The sequence below is a fragment of the Leptonotus elevatus genome, chromosome 19 (genome assembly GCF_054856555.1).
Source record: "Leptonotus elevatus isolate MCC_2025b chromosome 19, RoL_Lele_1.0, whole genome shotgun sequence".
NCBI classification, from domain to species: Eukaryota; Metazoa; Chordata; class Actinopteri; order Syngnathiformes; family Syngnathidae; genus Leptonotus; species Leptonotus elevatus.
In genome coordinates this window covers 13,430,387-13,450,314 of record NC_141257.1, presented here as the reverse complement: position 1 = coordinate 13,450,314, position 19,928 = coordinate 13,430,387, and the positions used below count along the sequence as shown (strand labels likewise).

Here is a 19,928-nt window from a genome sequence, read left to right as displayed (position 1 = left end):
AAAATAAATAACTGAAAATACATTTTTACAAAGGGTCTGCTACAGAATACAGCAGAATAGACAGACATTGCTCGTAGGCTCTTAAAATAGGGCCTGGGCACTGTATAACAAGTAAACGGTATGGTATGTACCGTCTTTTTCTTTCATCTTAAAAAAATCATCTTTTTCTTTCATCTTTCAATTTCAACCATACTTACAGGTGAAATGTTCGCCCACAGCCTTTAAACTGGCTATTTGTGCAGTTTACTTCTACACATGTAGGCATTTTGCAGATGAGATATGTTTTTGGGGGGTTCCAAGATGGCGGCCCCGCGGCTTCAAAAGTCTCTGTCAATGGCCTCTCCCGCATGCGGCCGTGTATTAGGGGGCTTGTGGGAGCTACCCGCCCGGAGCGGCTCGGCGGCTCAGGCAGAGAGGCCCTACCGTCGCGCCCTGCGGGGCCTCCGCCTGGCTCGCCTCCGCCACCGCCTCGTTTCGGCCTCCCTTTCCCCACTCCACCTGTTACAGGTAGGTTGCATGTTTTTATAGCAATAGAACACAATATTCTGTGGGCCTTGCAAAATCAGTGAAAATCCAGTAAAACAGCTGGGAGTGAAGGGGGTTGCATCAGTGAAAATAGGTAACACTTAACTCATTCACTCCTAGCCAAACACCTTGTGACTTCATGCTGTCTGTGTCTGCTTCAGTAACTTACAAGAGAGCTCGGAGGAATGATTCCCCTATTGTCACTCTGGGCTCCAGTTCAATCAGGAGCCCCAAAGTGTGTCGTCATCGGTCTCTTTCTTCTTTTCAATCATCTCATCCAGGCTCTCATGAAAATAGACTTGCATGAACAGGTTGAATGAAGGAGCGTTCAGAAGAAGTTCTCAAGAGTGAAAATGTAACTGACAAGGCATTTACAAGATGGTAGTGTAGCGGTTCACTAAGCTGGCTTCCATGCAGCTGGCGCACGCTCAATTCCCAGTGAATGCTACAAACATAAACGCCCTGTGATTGACTGGTGATCAGTCCAGGGTGTAGTGCACGTCACACCCCAAGTCATCTGGGATAGTCTCCAGCTGCTCTGCGATCCTGAACAGGATTAGCTGTTTAAAGAACTAATGTATGGACTTTTATGATTTAAATTCACTTACCGGGATTGTTATTTTATAGTTTCAAAACTGCAAAAACTGACTTATTGTGTCACTCTCTTAACTATTTACAAAATTCTGCTTGTCAACAGTTTTTTTTGTTTAGCTTTTTAGTCCAAGTACAGTAATTTTTGGACTACAAGGCGCACCTTAAGCCACGCTAGCTAAATTTGGGGAATACTCGAGTTTGTTCCACATATAAGCCGCACCATGTTGCCGCTGCTTTCTTTTCCATAATGAGGCCGCAAATTGTCTCTTTCTTGTTCTGTCTCTCATACTGTATTTGGGCTCACTTTGTTTTGCTCTGCCTGATGCTCTTGCGCTTCCTTTATAGTTCGCCCCCTTGTGATCTGATGGATAAACCGCACCTTTGTATTAGCCGCAGGGTCGAATGCAAGTGAAAAAAGTAGCAGCTTGTAGTCCAGAAATTACTGTACTTAACCCCCCCCCCCCAACAGTATTTTCAGTTCTAAATCATGCATTTTTTTAAGCCAACATTGGTGCGGCTAGACAAAAGCAGAATTTGGCTACAAATGAAGCACTCACGCATCTCTTGACTCGCTGCAATAGGCTGTTGGATGTGCTTCCCACTCTGCGATTTGGAGATTTAAGCGAGAGGCAGAGGTTAGTCATTCAAACTCTCTAATCTGTCAAGTATGGTGGAGCGTGAGCAGTATGAGGTCATCATTGACTTTTGTGCCTTTGGGTTTGGTTGTTTATCATAAGGTTGTTGGTGGAAATTGAAATATTAGATTGATTGATCATGAATAAATTTTGTTGACTTGTGTGGTATTGATTATTGCTTTATCGTGGCCTTAAAACAAATACGGTAAAATGGTGTGCACTACTTGTCAGCAATCTGCAGAGCTGCTTGTAATTTAGCCTAAACTAGTTTGCCATCTTGAAGTGGACTTTTTGGCCTTCCTGTTCATCGTGATACCTAGATGTAGTTCAAAATGATGAGTGAAGCCTTAAAGATATTTTAACATGGAAATAATTCAATTCAAGCCTCAATTCCATTGAAGTTGGGATGTTGTGTAAGATATATAAAAATATAATTTTCAGCCTATATTCAAGTGAATACAGTACAAAAACAAGATATTTGAAAGGGTCTATTTTGCCAGGATGGCCCATTTTTTACACACAAAAACAAATTTTCGATCAGAATAATGAAACTAGCTTGCATTGTTTTGAGAAATCAAAGCCACACCATCCTTTCCACCATGCCTTGATTGGAGTCAGCGGAGGAACCAGACAACTTTTTCATTTAAACCCATTCTAAGCACATCACTTATAATGTGAAAAAACGGCGATCAGTCGGCACCAAAATGTTTATGGACATTTGTACTTTTGTGCACTTCAACCTCTGACAACGTTATAAGCGATTTCATACTCATGTCGACCTTTGAAAATATAAAAGCGAATAATTAATAAAATTCTAGTATCTAGACCTCAAACCAATAAATGTTTTCAGTGTACAACGACAGTAAACTGGAGTGCCATTTTTTCCCCCCTGTGGTCCGGGTACAAATTAGGTTATGTCACTGTAACTCATGCTACATTTCAAGACGCAAGGATAATTTATATTAAGTTCAACCCCTGTGACTCAGTTAGGACCTTTTTAAAAGTTGTACTGCATGCGTTCTGTCACAGAAACTTAATTCTCTGGGTGCTGAGATTCATTTGGGTTTCCTCTGCCTGATTAGGAGCAGAGCATAAACTAGTATCATCCATTTAGCCATGAGCGATCCTTCATCCTTGCCACCAAAGCCCTTAAGTGTGAAAACTCCCCCATAACTGGGATGATATAATTGGAAGAATATCCAATGCTTGATTTAGCACAGGAATTTCGCCCCCCACTAAACAAATCGGTGTCCCTTTTCCTCCACTAAATTATGCATGCAGAGTCACAGTTATAATAGTGTAACTTTGTGTTTTACAAAGACAGGAAAGCCCCCTTTGGAGTTATCTGTATTCTGCTTGGTTGCTCATTAAATTATGTGGACAACGGCTGCTACATCAAACGAGCACTGCTTGGGGCTTTCATGCAGTGGGATCACATTTTTGGTGTCGTTTGTGTTCCTCTCCGACTTTAACACACACAAACTACTGACCAAGCATGGGTTGCACTCAGTAATATGATGTAATTTGTTTTTAGTATTAGAAATTCCTCATAAATTGCTCAAACTAACCAAGATAGTTGACCAAATTGTTTAGTTTTTTTGGCAGGTTGTTTTGTATAGATGGAAAAAAAAAAAAATTATTCGAAATGGGAGGTGGCAAAAGACTCCCAAGCCCTATCGTTTTTTTTATAAATATGGACAATCATATGTTAAACGGGTCCAATAAAATAAAACGAGACTTGTAAAAAAGATAATTATTGTCAGATGGTCAATTATTTTAACCCATTCACTCCCAGCTATTTTCACTGAAGCAACCCCTTTCGCTCCTGGCAGTTTTACTGGATTTTGACTGATTTTGCAAGGCCCACAGAATTTTGTGTTCTATTGCTATAAAAACATTGAACCTACCAAAAGAGTAGTCTCTTCTTTCCTCAGAAAACAAATATTTGTATCTGTTTCCGTTTTGCATCAATTAGCATTAGAATATAGCTAAGTTTCACTGCAGAGGCACCCTACTAAAAGCTCACTGCTCCTCCAGCTTTAGCTTTTCCGCCAACAACTTTATGGAGTCTTCTCCAGAGACTGTGCAACATTGAGTGCTTGTTAATGACAGTAAATAGGTTCAACAACAAGCAAAAATTTATAGTGATCTTTGTGTTCTGCAATGGTGGTCAGTGTATTGAATAAGCAATTTTACCATCCATTTACTGCAACATCGACTAATACTGCCTCTTAGCTCCCTAATCAGGGAAAGGTTGTGTTTAGTTCTTCCTGTGCAGTGAAGTCTCTCCACATCTTAAGTCACTACATTTCACTTATTGATGTGGTTTTTATCCTGTACAATACATCACATACCTGCAGCCATGTACTTTAAACGGAACTCATTTTGATTGACCCACCTTTTAGAAGACTAAATGTTTAAATGCTTTGTCACCATTTTAGGACTATTGTGCTTCCATTTTTTATTATAGCTATGTAGATGAACCCAACTCCGAAAACATTTTTTTTGACAATATGTTTTATGCAGCCCCACTAGTTTAAATATGGTATTCTGGTTTATATTGTGTAAGTGGAATATGAGTTAAGCAGCAAAATCCATCCGTTTTTTTATCCATAATAATAATGCATAGGATTTATATAGCGCTTTTCTAGACACTCAATGACGTTTTACAATGAAATGGATACATTATTCATGCACTCACACATTCACACTGTGGTGGCGGTAAGCTACATTAAGTAGCCACAGCTGCCCTCAGGCAGGCTGATGGAAGCATGGCTGCCAGTGTGCGCCTACGGCCCCTCTGACCACCACCAAACATTCGCACTTTCCATAGACCAGTGTGATTAGCACTGGAGGCAATGTGACTGAAGTGCCTTGCCCAAGGACACGACGACACATGACTTGGAGAGAGCGGGGATCGAACAGCCAACCTTCTGGTTACTGAACGACTGTTACACCCTGAGCCACGGCCGCCATAACATCTCAAGTGGGCGGCCATTATGCCACTTGCTGTCGACTGAAGAGGACATCAATGCTGCTCAGGGCTCGGGCAACGATCAATCACAGCTCACCTGTTCCCTGAAACTGAGCTGTAACTGGTTGTTACCTGAGACCTGAGCAACATTGATGTAATTTTCAGTCGACAGCAAGTGGCAAAATGGCGGCCCCCTAAGATGGATAAAAATGGCTGGATTTTGCTTTATAACTCATATTCCATAAATGTAATATTAATCAAAATGTCATGTTTAGACTAGTGAGGTTTAATGCAACATATTATTGTCGAGAAATGTTTAAGGTTGACTTCCACTTTGAGGACACATACAGTATGTTATTGCTCTCTGCTGGCTATTAACCAAGTCTTCATGCAGCTATTGCAGCTTTGGACCAACAATAACTTGTGTGATTTAACACAGTCTTTATGATTTAGTTTGCGAGAGGCTGCAAAAATGTCAGTATCTTGACTGTGCTTGCGCTGATTTTCAGTTCATTGGGTTGGAGATATATTTCACACGCTCTCTTAGTGATTTTGCACCACATAGTAAAGCCATTATGGTCAAGGCAAAAACAATAACTTATTTCAATCAATTGCATGTCTGACAGCTTTAAGTGTCCACAGCTGTATTTTCATTTATCGTACACTTTTGTGATCTAATGTGAAAAACCTTTTTGCTTTCCCACAGCAGGTAAATATTTGGACATATAGTCACCATTTTTTTACACTGTCAAGTCTATAAGATGAGGACTGAAGTCATACTGACAGATGGTAATAAAAATTATTTAGAATGTTCTCAATAGGCACCACTGTCACTGATGAATAAGGCAGACGACTTCTTCTGTTTGCCTTTGTCGTGTGCCAATTAATTGCCACCCACCCAAACTGTTTTGTGTCAGTAATTAGTCGATTTCTGTGGGATTTCAATATGCTGTTGTCTTCTGCTCCTGCCTGGTTCTCCCAGTGTCTTACCCAATTTTGCTTGATAGTAAAAAAATGCATTTATTTTTGGGATAAAAGCAACTCCTCTGAAATCCATTTCCTTTTAATCGTATGCCACCATTTGGATTTATTTGTTCTGTTAATGTCTTAGTGTATAATTTTCTTCTTATGATTAGAATTGGCTACAATTTGAAAGACACCCACTGACTTGAAACACCATTCGATGTAGCACTGCTTAGAATGAAAATTGTTACATTTTGTTAACCTAATAGCTGCAATGAATTGTGTTTATTGGATTTTTCATGAACTTATTTACTAACAAAAACCTTAGTGTATCCAATTTAAATTCTATTTGGGAAATAATTAGCATGTACCTGCACAGAATGAAGGCAAAACCGGCTCAGGGTTGCATTTGGGCCTAGTGTGCTCCCCCCCCCAAGCTGTTGTCCATATTAGCCAATAGCCACAGTTGGTTCCCACTTATTTCCTTATTGGGCACACTAACACGTAATAAAAATGATAACCTTGATTTGCTCAGATATTCATTCGTCATTGGCTTTTGTGGCACATAATAAATTCAAATGTATAAATACAGGAATTATTTTAATTAACCTTAAAACGGAATGATGAAATGTTTAATTCATGTAGTGCCATCCATTAGTCATGTTTGCATGTCTGTAGATCAGGAGTGTCAAGCTTATTTTCATTAGGGGCCACATCAGACTTGGGGCGCGCTCACACTAGGGCCCAAGCACGCTTGCTGCTATAGTCCGGTAGTGTGAGCGCAATCGATCTGCGCCTGAGTACGGTTCGGATCCTCAGTTTAGCACGATTGGGAGAGGTGGGCCTGAGAACGGCACGGTTGGCCGCACATGAGCACTCGCCGAGCCAAACATAACCATGAAGTCACGTACGTACGTGCAACGTATATAGCGAGCGACCTGAACTGTTGACCATACAACAACGAGAGCGTCCCTAGCAAAGAGATGGCAGCAGCAAAGTGTTAGTCTGATGATGAAGTACAATCCCTCGTGATGATGTCGTCTACTTGCGTGAATTAACGTGATGACGTATATTTCGGAGGTAACTGGGCCCGGGCACGGTTTTGGTTAGAATAATGGGTGCGGGAGCAATCGGGCTTCGGTACGGAAGAAATGGCCCTAGTGTGAGTGCACCCTTATACTTTGTTTCTAAGGGCCAGTTATAACTGTGAAACTCTGTAAATGTGTAACTTTATCATGTGTAACTTTATCATGCATCAATATATTATGGATTATTACCTTACCAATAAATTGATAACCGTTGCAGGTTGCAAGCAGATACTCAAATATGAGTATGGCCAACATATAGGTGAAAAATATGCCCTTAGAATCTATTGACACTGAATGTTCATAAATGAGATGCATAAAGATCATCACTGTTGAAGCATATACCTAGCCCTAGTAGTAGTAGTAGGTAGGGCTGGGTATTGATAATAATCTCATAATATAATGCATATGACGATGCAGGGGTCACAATACAATAAGATACATATATGTATAGCTATACACAATGCATCTGCATACATGTTCTCCAAGGCAATACGGTGAGATTTTACATGCATTTTTATAGAAAGTCATGTAAGTCCAAATTATATTTTTATTATGCAGGATGGCAATACTGTATTTTCTTCTAATGTTAGCACCGCTTTCATTTTACCACCAGGTAGGCCTACAAAGTATGGTCTTTCTAAACCACTGTAGGTTGTTGCATTCTATTAGTTCACTACTAGATGGCACAAAATTTTACACAATGTCACTTTAAGGTTGTTGTTTTTTTCCCACTCTTGCCAGAGGTCTCTAGCCTACCCCTTTCGCCAGAGAATAGTGTGGGTTTACTGTAGCACCATGTTGTTGTTTTGTGCCCACCCAAATTTGCCAACCAGCACTTATTGATAGTACTTAGTATTTAATCTTAATCTCCAGTTATTAGAAGCACCCTTCAAATTTTTCCTTCTGGTGTTTGTGTAGTTCAGTGGCTGTCACTTAAACAATCTGTTGCAAATTAATTCTGTCAATCAGGCATTCTCACAAGGAGGATTTCAGCTGACATCCTCTTTGGAGTAGTCCAGTATGTGATTATGGATGCCTTTGTCTCTTGTCATAGGATTATGGATGTGCCCCTCAAATAGTCTATATGGAAGTTTCACGTCACATTCACAGTACTCTAAACGAGACACCATTTTATGTATGGTTTTTACATCCATTTTCAAAATTATTAGTCCATGTCTTGTAGCATTCTTTTTCGTTCCTTTATTATTATTTTTTTATGTTCATGTCATGTTGTCAAGACACCTGGGCGAATGTTTTAAATGTTCAACAACAACTTAATAATCCCACAGTGAAAAGCTATGGTTTCATTTGCTTACTGTTCCAATTATATTCTCTTGCAATAATTTTTTAATTATTCAAGGTGCTGACCGGACCTCTGGAACCAAAATTCTATTGAACAGGAAATTATCATGTATCTGATCACAAAATTGATAGTGAACAGTCAAGTCTGTCTCAAGACCTTCCCGTTCGTCATGGTAGTAGCAACGTGACAAAAGGCCACTTAAACCTGAATACAATAAAGCAAGAATGTTTAAAAATTGGATTAAGGGTTTTGGAGAAATTGATCTAAACTACCTTTTACTTTTGTATTAGTTTGCCTTTTGGAAATCTGGTCAGAAAAGCACCTTCAAATTAGAGAAACAGTTTAACGTCATTATTTCTCAATGTATCTCTACAAAACCAGACTCCCTATATATGTTGGGATAACTAGCATAACTAAGGTTTAATTACAGAAAAGTATGCTTGCATAATTAGATGTTTAAAATGGTGCTGAATCTTAGTTTTTTAATCACACAGTAGCTTGCATGTATACACCAAGGAATCTGATGATTAGTTTGAATTGCAAATCTGAATAATCCTTGCCTCTTTGGTATACATCTCTGGTAATCAACTTCTCTTTATTGCCTTGGCATGAGCTTGCTTTGCATGTAATAGCTTATCACATCTGCGGTCCTTTTTATTTGAGCTTAATCAAGCCACCTGAACAAACTGCATTGGAATGGCAGACTATCTGCAACATATACAGTTTTTTCCTCTTAGTGGTAATGGCATAAGTCTGCAGTATTTCATACTGGTGCTTGACTGTACTCCAATTCACTCATCTTAACTTGCGTACTTTGAGAATTAACACTTCAGAGTTTATTGTGGTTTCGTTTTTTTTTTTTTTTTACATTAAAAAATCTTTTACAATACACATATTTCTGTTATTGCATTTGGTATGTTCACTTCAGCACGTGTGATTGATTGCAATTAGAATTGTGTATACAGGATGTAAACTTTATTCTGCACTCCACATTGCGCATTTTCCTGCATTTTTCGCCCCTTTCTTTTTCTGAAGGCTGACCTTAGCAATTGGCATCACTGCAAAGGCTCTGAGTGAATTGAAGCCTTATCTTCCCCCTTCTCACAAGGGGAAGCCACTGCACCTTGCCCATTGTTTCTGCTTCCAGAAAACCCATTCCTTTTCAGAAAAGTGCTTTTGGTCTGTCAGCTGATATAGCAATTTGGCAAGCTACGACAAAGATGAAAATGTCATGTGGTATTATAGCCTTACACTTAACTCGATCCTTTTTTGTCTCTTTAGGTTCAACTACAGATCAACGCATCATCTCACAACCAATGGTTTCTATGAGTTTCTTAACTGGTTTGATGAAAGGGCATGGTACCCGCTGGGAAGGATTGTTGGTGGCACAGTAAGTACCTCCATGGCAAAACAAAATGAGGTCATGCTCTTAGTCACACATGTCTGCTTTGTCCACATTCCCATTCTAGGTACTCATTAAAACACATTTTAACAAGAAAAATAATGACACCTTTTTAGCAATTTTTTAAAATTATATCTGAATACCATGAGTTGCACCCAAAACGTCAAAACAGTATTCTATTCGCTGACAAAGGCACTTAAAGTGATTCCCAAGGACACAGTCGGCTTGCTCCATTGACACTTTTACTCAGCTGGGTCAATAGACTGTTCTTGATTTGATTGCCATTTAATCATGTCATTTCTATTTAAATAATGACTAGGAAAATGAAAAACATCTTATTATAGTGTACTGTACTTCAGCTAATCGGTCCTAAAGCATCTGATGAAGGTGGTTCAGGAATTAGATCATGAAGCTCTATTTGGCAGGACAAAAAAGTGAAGTATTTACAGCTCTTCAGAAAAATAAAATACACGGAAGGCTTCGGATGTTGCAATTACAGCAGGAAAACTGCAAATGACACCAGCTGTTTTTCAATGAGAAATCTGTGAGTAACAAGAGCCACAAAGTTTGAACCCCAATAAAGTGGGGGTTACTTTTTGAATTTTACAAATTTAAGCAAAAATAAACTGCACGAGTAACCTCTCTGCAAACAAATCTCACTACACATTAGGAGGCATGGATGGGTGGGAGAATTTTTATATGGATGAATGAGGTATATTTATAGCCTTACTTGTCTGTCATTTTAGATATTTTTGAAGATACAAGTATTGAATTTCAGAAATTGGTGAATGCAACATAACCTTAACTCATTTTTTCTCCCCAAAACATAAAAACATTATATTTTAAATATTCCCATAGTCCCCCAAAATTTATTTATAAGTTTGTATGATTTTTTTTTTATGCTAAAGAAGGCTTTGATGCAGCCTCTGAATTGAAAAGAAAGGTTGAAGCAATGGTAGTTATTACAAAAAACGGCCAGCAGGTGGCAGCAGTGTATAAGAGATCAACCAGGGCCATGTTGCAAAAAAGCTCTTTTGCGCAGTTTTTTGAATGATGATTAAACTTGCTATATTCTAATGCTAATTGCTGCAAAATGGAAACGGATAGAAATATAAAAAATGTTCCTGACGAAAGAAGAGACTCTAATCTTTCTTTTGGTAGGTTACATGTTTTTATAGCAAGAGAACACAATATTCTGTAGGCCTTGCAAAATCAGTCAAAATCCAGTAAAACAGCCGGTTGCTTCAGTGAAAATGGAAGTTAGTGAGTTAAAAGCCTCTAATGTGGTATTGAGAAGGTCACTTACTAAGGAAATATGTCATGGTTTTTAGCACACTGTCAGTCGAGCTGGGCAATATGGCCTCAAAAGTCAGATTTTTCTTTCACAATAAGATGATATTGATATGAAAATAAAACTGATAAGCCCTACCCTGAAAACCCTCTCTGATGCGGCACTTGGAGCAGGGATAGAGAGGTATTTTTCAGCTATATTACTCAGGCGCGTGAAGTTTATTTCATGCTGCGCTGAATGGATCCACAAATTGCGGGAAAAAAAATTGTTTTTGTATGTTTTTTTATTGTACAAATGCCTTTAGTAATGAGTTTGACTTCAATTGCCTTCCATCAAGATCCTTTCTGTCATACACAAAACAATGTAAAAATAAGTCAGCTAATGATTTGTTACTCAGCAATCCTTCTGTCTTCTTCTAAGTCACGCGTAAAGGCAACATTTCTCCTAATCTGATACGCGTTTTTCTTTTTCTAAACCCTTATATCCAGGTGTAGTAATCATATTCATAAACAAATTCCTTCACAATTTTGACCTTAATGCTTTGTATTAAATCCCAATTCCCTTATGTTTGTGAGTCAATAACAACTATTTAATCATTTGAAATTGATCTTTTAAGAAGTTTCTTCTAAATAAACTTAACTGGTGAGTGAACTGTCCAAAGTGTACCTTTCCTTTTGTCTGCTTAACTTGGCATATTCTCCTATTTTTATATCAAATGTGCTGTGCCTGACCGTTTTTGATTTTGGGGTGGCACGGTGACTGGTTAGCATATCTGCCTCACAGTGCAGAAGTCGTGGGTTCCAACTTCCAACTTTGGACATCCTGTGTGGAATTTGCATGTTCTCCCTGTGACAGCATGGGTTTTCTACGGGTACCAGTACTCTGGTTTTATCCCACATATATAAAAAAATTAATAAAAAAAGACATGTATCGTAGGTTGATTGAACATTATTAATCTTCTATATAGGTGTGATTGTGTAATGCTTGTTTGCTTATGTCTGCCCTGCAATTGGCTGGCAACCATTTCAGGATATACCACGCCTACCGCCCGAAGACAGCTGATAGGCTCCTGCACGCGCGACCCTAGTGAAGATGAATGGTTCAGGCAATGGATGGATGGATAGTTTTCATTTTGCTTGTCTTCTTAATCTGTCAAAGCAGTGAATTCTGAGCTCATTACAAAATTCCTCTGCACAGTTGCGACAATGCTTCAAATGACTTGCAGATACCATTATCATAGCAGCGCCCACTGTAGCAGATGGTAAAGGGCAGATGCTTTAAAAATGACAGATAATGTTTGAATATTGTAGTCTGTAATACACAAAAGCAGCTAGGAATACCAAAACCCGTATTCACTCTTCATGTGTCACATGTAGTTATTGTTAGAGGCTGCTAAGTGATAGATGACAAGCCAAGCTTGTAATAATGGATGTGCAGGTTGTGCTACAATGCTCATAGCTTTTGGGTTTAGACCTTGTGCATAGTGTGGGATATGATTAACATTATTACAACACCAATTCACTTTAGTCGTCTGTGCTTCAGTGATGGGATGAACGCGAATCGTGTGATGACATCTGGTTAGAAATTTCTGGTACAGTTTTGCAACGTGAAAGCTTACTGAGATTATTTTGTTGTCGTCTCTGTGTGTCCCTCCATTAGCAGAAAAAATTAAGAATGTCATCCTGTTTCTTTTTACTCTGTGCCTTCATGTTGAGTCGTCTCATTTTCCACCTTGCCTTATTGACTGGATTTTGTAAGCTTACTCAAACTGTGTTGTTTTCCAAATGTAAACATGAATCCAACAATGCTCCACCCAAACTGAATTGAGTATTGCTGAGATTGTACTGTGCAGTGGAAAAATGTGAGAAAAATCAAAGCTACAGTCCTCAAATAATCATTTTAATTATTGCTCTGGTCTGTCTGCAAATATGCATGCATGCAAAAAATGTATTTAATTTTACAAAAGGCCAAGAACAGAGGTCATCACCAACCAAAAACCCACCTCCTACATCGTGGATGCGCTCCCAAATAAACTCAGAGCACTTAGTGCTTTACTTCGACTCTTCGTAAACTCGTGCTGTTCAATTGCCGTATGGTTATGAACTCCTTTGCTCCCCAAAACATATAAATTTGTTTTATTTAAAATATTACCAAACACATATGTATAAGTTTTTTATGTTGTTTTTTTTCAGTGCTAGAACATACAGAAGTCTTTGATGCAGCCTCTAAACTGAAGAGAACGGTTGAAGCAATGGTAGTTATTACAAAAACTGCGGGCAGGTGGCAGCAAAAAGCTGTTTTCCCCCACAGTTTTAAACAGATTTGTGAATAATGATGAAACTTGGCTATATTCTAATGCTAATTGCTGCAAAATGGAAACGGATAGAAAAAAAATCCTGATAAAATAAGAGACTACTCTTTTGGTAGGTTCAATGTTTTTGTAGCAATCGAACACTATAATCTGCGGGCCTTGCAAAATCAGTCCAAATCCAGTAAAACAGCCTGGAGCAAAGGAAGTTGCTTCAGTGAAAATGGCTAGGAGTGAATGAGCTAAGAGTACCCCAAAAAAGGAAGTGAATTCCGTCAGCATTAAGCTTTTACTTATACCTTCAACCCGTTAGTTAGTTTCTCTGTTGTACAATAATTCCTTTTGTCAATTTTTTCCCAACTTGCAACAAATCTTTTATTAGTATTCCCACAGTGCTGCCACTGCATTTTCCCCACTCTTTTCTCATCCTAACAATGCTGCCATCCCTGCCTTCGTCCCAGCCTTATATCAAGCTGCTGCTTTTTATTTTTTTTTATTTAGGTCCAGACTTTTCTCATGAATTGTGTATGATAACATTAAGCCTCCAAGCACTCAGGTGGTTACGCCATTTAGCAAATAGATGGGCCTTTATCAGTTAACGTGACAGTTTCTTTCGAGACCGGTCCAACGTATTTCCATTTCACTACCACCCATCATGCATTCCTCAGAGAACTGCCAGATATGCTTTCTCTTGAAACTACAGATAAGAAAGTGTTTCTTTAATGTGATGGTCCAAATAGAGCACAATAAAAGCAATAAACCAAACCGTGTTACCCTCAGAACGTTGACACAAGTGCATATTTGATGAAAGCTTTTGTTTTGTACATTTTGTTTTTGAAATGAGAAACCTGCTTAATGCATCACTAAATGAATGCTTACTTTAGAAATGTTTGTAAATAATGTATAAACATTCTTTGCAAATGTGCTGCTATGATGAACAATTTAGATAATCTCAGCAATACAGAACCACTTCAAATGAGATTAAAACATTGAAGAACAAGTAATTATCACAGGTGCTGTCCTTTTCCTGAAGGGAAACGGATGCATTAAGTATTTTAAGATGCTGATAAGGTTTAGTTTAGATTCAGACAGTTTAACTAAGCACTTTAGTCAAGACGGCAAGTGTACTACACAACACACAATCAGTTTTGGATCAGCCAGGCTTTGCTCTACAAGGCCATAATTCTAATCCGAACTGTAAATTTGGTTATATTCTTGATGAATATTGAAAATAAGTGACACAGAATTAACGTCAGTCCTTGGTGTGCAGCTGAGTTATGCCAAATGTTACTGATACAGATGTTATTTCTCATCTATGAAATCCCAAGAAGCTGCAAAAAAGATTCCACGATCCAAAACAATTCACAAACAAATCCATTCCTGAAGCTAATGTACTCCAGCACACCACAGTGAGAGCTACTCTCCACAAATGGCAAAAACATGGAACAGTGGTGAACCTTCACGGAACATTACCACAAAAGTGACTACTTATCCACCATGAGCTCACAAAGGAACTCAGGACATTCATTTGGTACTGGGCCGCACAGACATATTTATTATTATAATAATAATAATAATAATAATGTTTGTAGCTGAGGCTGATCATATATGGCCCAAAATGTACCTTCTCACCTGGGCGGGAATGTTCGTCAGATTATGATACAATGGGCCAAAATATAACCACAGATGTCAAACATGGCTATCGAAAATTCTTAAAATTTCAGTTGTTGCTGCTCGGGGTCGCCTAACCCGTTATTAGGTGAGGGCCTTACTCTTTACAAAGGGCCAGGTTACTTTGAAAAGTATAAAAACGGCATTTTACTTGGGCTATCTATCTCTGGTGTTAAACAGTAAAGTGGGGAAACTATTCATGAATTTTAGTAGTGTGCTAATACTTTTTTTTTTTTTTTATGGCACTGTATATTTTCCATTGTCAAGTTGTGTTCATGACAGCTTTTTATTTCATCAGATTTTTTCATCCCTCTACAGTCATTCTATTTTTTATTTTTTTTTAACCATCTCTTCCGCTCTCTGCCCACCTACACAGGTATATCCAGGATTAATGGTGACTGCAGGACTCATCCATTATGTGCTCAACATGCTTCACATTACAGTCCACATTCGAGATGTGTGCGTCTTTCTGGCGCCGGTGTTCAGCGGTCTCACAGCCATCTCTACGTTCTTGCTGACGCGGGAGCTGTGGAACCAGGGTGCAGGGCTGCTGGCGGCCTGCTTCATTGCCATTGTCCCGGGCTACATCTCTCGCTCCGTCGCTGGCTCATTTGACAATGAAGGCATCGCCATCTTTGCTCTGCAGTTCACCTACTATCTCTGGGTGTGTATGCTTGATTGAATTTTTAGTCATTGGTTGATTAGAATGTGAGGCAGAAGAGCTGTACTGTAGGCAAGCATGATGTAACAAAGGTGAATGTCTGCATATTATTATACTGTTAAAAAAAAGGAACAAAATAGGAAGAAAAACCCACTTGCAAACCAGATAAATAAAAATGATTATTTAAAAAAATATATATATATTGTTTATATTACCTATTTTTATAAATATGCAGCTTTGTCCCTAAAGAGCATCTTCAATCCTTCGTTCAGTTTCAGAAAACACTCTTTGTGTTACTAGAAAAGTGGCCCCACTTTGTTGTTTGGCCTCAGATTATGAATTATAGATCTGAAGTCTTAAAAGGCATAGAGGGTTTCTATGCCGACCATGTGGCTGCCAAGTAATGGCAGACCCTCACAATAAAACCTTTTGGAAAAGCATTGAATACAAAAGGAGTGTGTCAGGTTTTACCCCAACCAGATGCACTGTATGTTTTTAGTATATTTAGCATTTGAAGTCAACATTCTATCATGTTTTGCTAGTTGTTTAGTCTAATGCCAGATAATTTGCTTTGTATATCGAGCGTGTTAAAAAGTAAACGGTGTAGTATCTTCATTTTATGCCTTTTCTTACCAGGATTATGCTGTACAAAACTGTTGTCACTGTGTTCAAATACCAAAGGAAAAATTAAGTAGTTTAATACATCATGCCACTGGAGAGAAATTCATTGGATGTAATGCAATGATCTTCATGGGATTTACTTTCCATCGTTGCTACGTCATTACTTTTCTTTTTCTAAATACCTATAACAGTGGAGCACAGGGACTGTTAGACTCAAAGACTCCACCAAATTAGATTAATTGGGAATTTGAGTCATCCACCATTCGTAATGTTATGGTTTAAATCTTGAAAAATAACATTTTGTATTATGATGGAGCCACACTTATTTATTGTCAGCATCGTGGTGGATTATGGCAACAGGCCGCATTGTGGAGTTCAAAATGTTAGTGTTTAAAACCTGCATGCCAGATATTCATTTATTTTTTGTAATACTTGGATGTTTTGTTTTTTACATCAAAGAGAAAGCATAGGGAAACAACACTAGGGATCTGAATAATCCCCCAGATTGCTAAAACAGGCAGACGTTCAAAATGGCACTGAAACTTAATAGTTTCTAAACTATTGCATCTAGGAGTTGGAGATTTTGAGTGCGCAAGACTTGAATTACATTTTTGTAAGCCATTGACACTACATATGTATGTATGTATGTATGTATAGGTCTGATGCCAATGAACATTTTGAGTGGTTGAAAGAAAAAAATTATGTATTGCTGTATCAATTTGTTAATATAAGATTTTCTGTCTTCCTCTTTAAAGTGATTTTCATCCATTGGAAATTGTTAGCAAAATTCTTTTTAATTTAATTGATCAGCATTACCAGGCCATAGCATGTTTTTTTGAGTCAGCTATCACATCCACAGAATAACCTGTAGGCATGTGAACAGGTCAGCATTTCCTACATGCTTTTTTTTTCTCCAGAGTGCAGTGCTGAATCGTTGCTCGGTGTATACTTAAAAACATTTACAGAGAGGATTTATCATGTGTACTGTTGGCAGTTGTCAACTGTTTTTACTTATTCTGCAAGCTTCCAACAGTCAGCAAGGAAAGAGCACCTGAATTTTCAGCTCGTCGTCCTTTTTGTTGCCAAACAAGTTTACTAAAGTGGACCCCCAATACTCGTGGACTTTTTAAAATATTGTTTTCAATCATTTATTAATTTTTTGGGTGGGGGGGAGCAAAACCCATGTTTGTGGAAAATGTATATAGGAGGTTCGTTTTTTTTCTGTCAAACTTTTTGGGGTCTGTAAAATAAAATAATTTTAATTGGCTTCAATTGTACACAACTTCTCAATTTGTGGCCTATCCAGTTCCACTGTAAGTTCAGTTGTAATATCACCACTAAATGACTTAGTTGCACGCTAGTACTAAAACTAGAGACCCAATATATATTTTTTGCGGCTTTTGAATGACACGCAGCCCAAACATAAAACCGCAATAAATTAAAGTAGTAATATTTTTAGTGAGTTTATTTTTGTGAAAAAAAATGCACAAAATGAGTTCTTGCACTTGATGTCGTTTTGCTGTTCAGCAGTTTACTGTAACATTTTTTTTAAATTTGTATACACATGTAAGAGCCACTTGCACGGGGGGAATCACACTATGCATTATGTGGCCATTTTTAATTGTTTAACCCCTAGCTCTTTTTTTTTTTTTTTTAATCAATTTCATTATTGCTCTTTTGTATTCCTTATTGAAATCCTCAAGTCACAGCCCGCCCTTTGATTCATTATCTGACAGTCTTTCATTTTGTCCACTAATGGCATATTCAACTTGACTCCCTTAATCTGTTTATATTCAAAACACAAGCGCACACACAAATGCGCGCTCTTCCATAATCTATATACCGGTAATTGGATCCTCTCATTCCCAGGGAAAGTACCCTCCAATATATGCATGTTCACACACACAACACAATATTCCCTTGTGCTACCTATAAGAACCAACAGTAGCACTATTTTCTTTTGATTTTATGATCAACAATAGGGGTGTGAACTGCCTACTACCTTTCGATTCGTATCACGATTCATAGGTCACGATTCGATACCGATTAATCACGATTCTATAATTATTATTATTATTATTTATTTATTTTTTACTCAAATTTGGAAAATACTAATCAGTAAACATGTACACTGTAAGATTTGTATGAAAATGTATTTATTTATTTGAAAATTCAGGCTTATAACTGAGCATTTAGCAAACAGGTTGCAGTCTGTTTCATGTTTGAACAGCACTAAAATAAAATATTAAGGCTTGATGTTCCATTAATATAACATCGTTCCATGCTTAATGTATGAATCCTAACCCTAAGTAAGACGTTTTGTTGAATATTCCCATAAAAAAATTGCGAATATCGAGTTGATTCGAGAATTGCGCGCTGTAATATCGCGATATATTGACAAATTGATTTTTTCTAACACCCCTAATCAACAATTGGGAAGCATGTAACCGATAAGGGTGTTAGGTCTTTTAACATGAAAGCTGGCCACAGTGTCTCTTTCTGGAAAATTCTGCTATTTGTGGTCAGCCATTTTAAAGCAACTGTAATGTATGTGTACTATTTACAGTCAGACTAAACCTCATAACAGTCCTTGTTAGCTACCTTAGCAATAGAACTGCAGAGCTGCCAATATATATTGAATAACCACCGATGCATTTTTACCTGTAGTTATAAAACTGTTTAATTTGAATGATGGGCTATGTTGATGTCGTATGTTGTGTGTATGCAATGCAAAGACATTATGATGCCTATTGGAAGGGGAAGTACGCCAAATAAACCTAAAGCCAATTAAATATTAATAAACACAAATAAGTGGTAGATTCACCTGTGTGTTTTTTTAAGTTGCTTGTTATTTTGGCTAGATGAGAAGTTTTTCCACTGGTCATAGATCAAGAGATTGAATTGAAAATCACAGCAGTTGGCTACACTGCAACAGCAGCAGACCACATGAGGTTGAGCTCGCAGAAAAATATTTTGTACTTAAGCTTGTGCGTATTACAAGTTTCTTAATTATGTTAATGTGTTTGTTTCGTCTTATTTGGGAAGATTTATCCCAAGGTAAGAGAGTTGAAATGATGTATTTACCATTATAATATGTTTGCTCTAGCTTTTATTTCTCAAGAGATTAAACATAAGTGTAGGTCTGTGGCTATTCTGCAGTAGTACATGTCAACCTTTATTGAAAATCCTCAATAACTAAAGGCGCACACAATGTCATAATAATCAGATCAGATTGGCTGCAGCTCACCCACGTTCCTATTGAGGGCAAACGCTGTAGAATATGAATGGGTGGGCAACCAGGAGAAGCATACTTTAAAAAAAAAAAAATAATTAAGTCCAGTCAGTGCTTCTTTACAGCCTATCGTATGTGGCAAGCCCTCTTCTAATCTATTCAATGTATTTCCCAGGTGAAATCTGTGAAGACAGGCTCTGTGTTTTGGACTATTGGCTGTTGCATCTGCTATTTTTATATGGTAAGTATCATTCCGCACAAACATTGACACTGCTGACATTTTGATATGGTTCACCCCATGGCCACAGCTGATATTTGTTTTATCCCATGACTACTGCTGATGTTTGTACAACCTTACACAGGTACAAACTTTGGTTTAGTCTTTGCAGATAGTATATAACTGACAAGTTTGTTTTTGAGCTCAATAAACTTCCAGATAGGTCAGAATGACAAATGCTTTAGAATTACCCAATTCAATGAAATCATGACTATAGACTTGATCTATTCAATGTAGAGATATAGGAGTGGACAGTGAAGCCGTTGTCATTTCCTCCATTAATTAAAAAATGCTAACTAACTCACCAAACGTTTGGCAGGAGAAACTATAAAGGGATGGGAAGGAATGTCAATTTCTGACAAATTGTATACATATTAATGAAA

At 38.0% G+C, this 19,928-nt stretch overlaps 1 protein-coding gene across 1 annotated transcript in view; it reads left to right on the top strand.

Moving 5' to 3' along the window:
• Positions 1-19,928, top strand: part of stt3b (STT3 oligosaccharyltransferase complex catalytic subunit B) — a 60,675-nt gene that overhangs the window by 8,100 nt on the left and 32,647 nt on the right. The window contains exons 2-4 of the mRNA XM_086062715.1: positions 9,364-9,472; positions 15,131-15,418; positions 19,444-19,509. Coding sequence (XP_085918841.1) covers positions 9,364-9,472; positions 15,131-15,418; positions 19,444-19,509 — 463 coding nt within the window. The remainder of the gene's footprint in view (positions 1-9,363; positions 9,473-15,130; positions 15,419-19,443; positions 19,510-19,928) is intronic.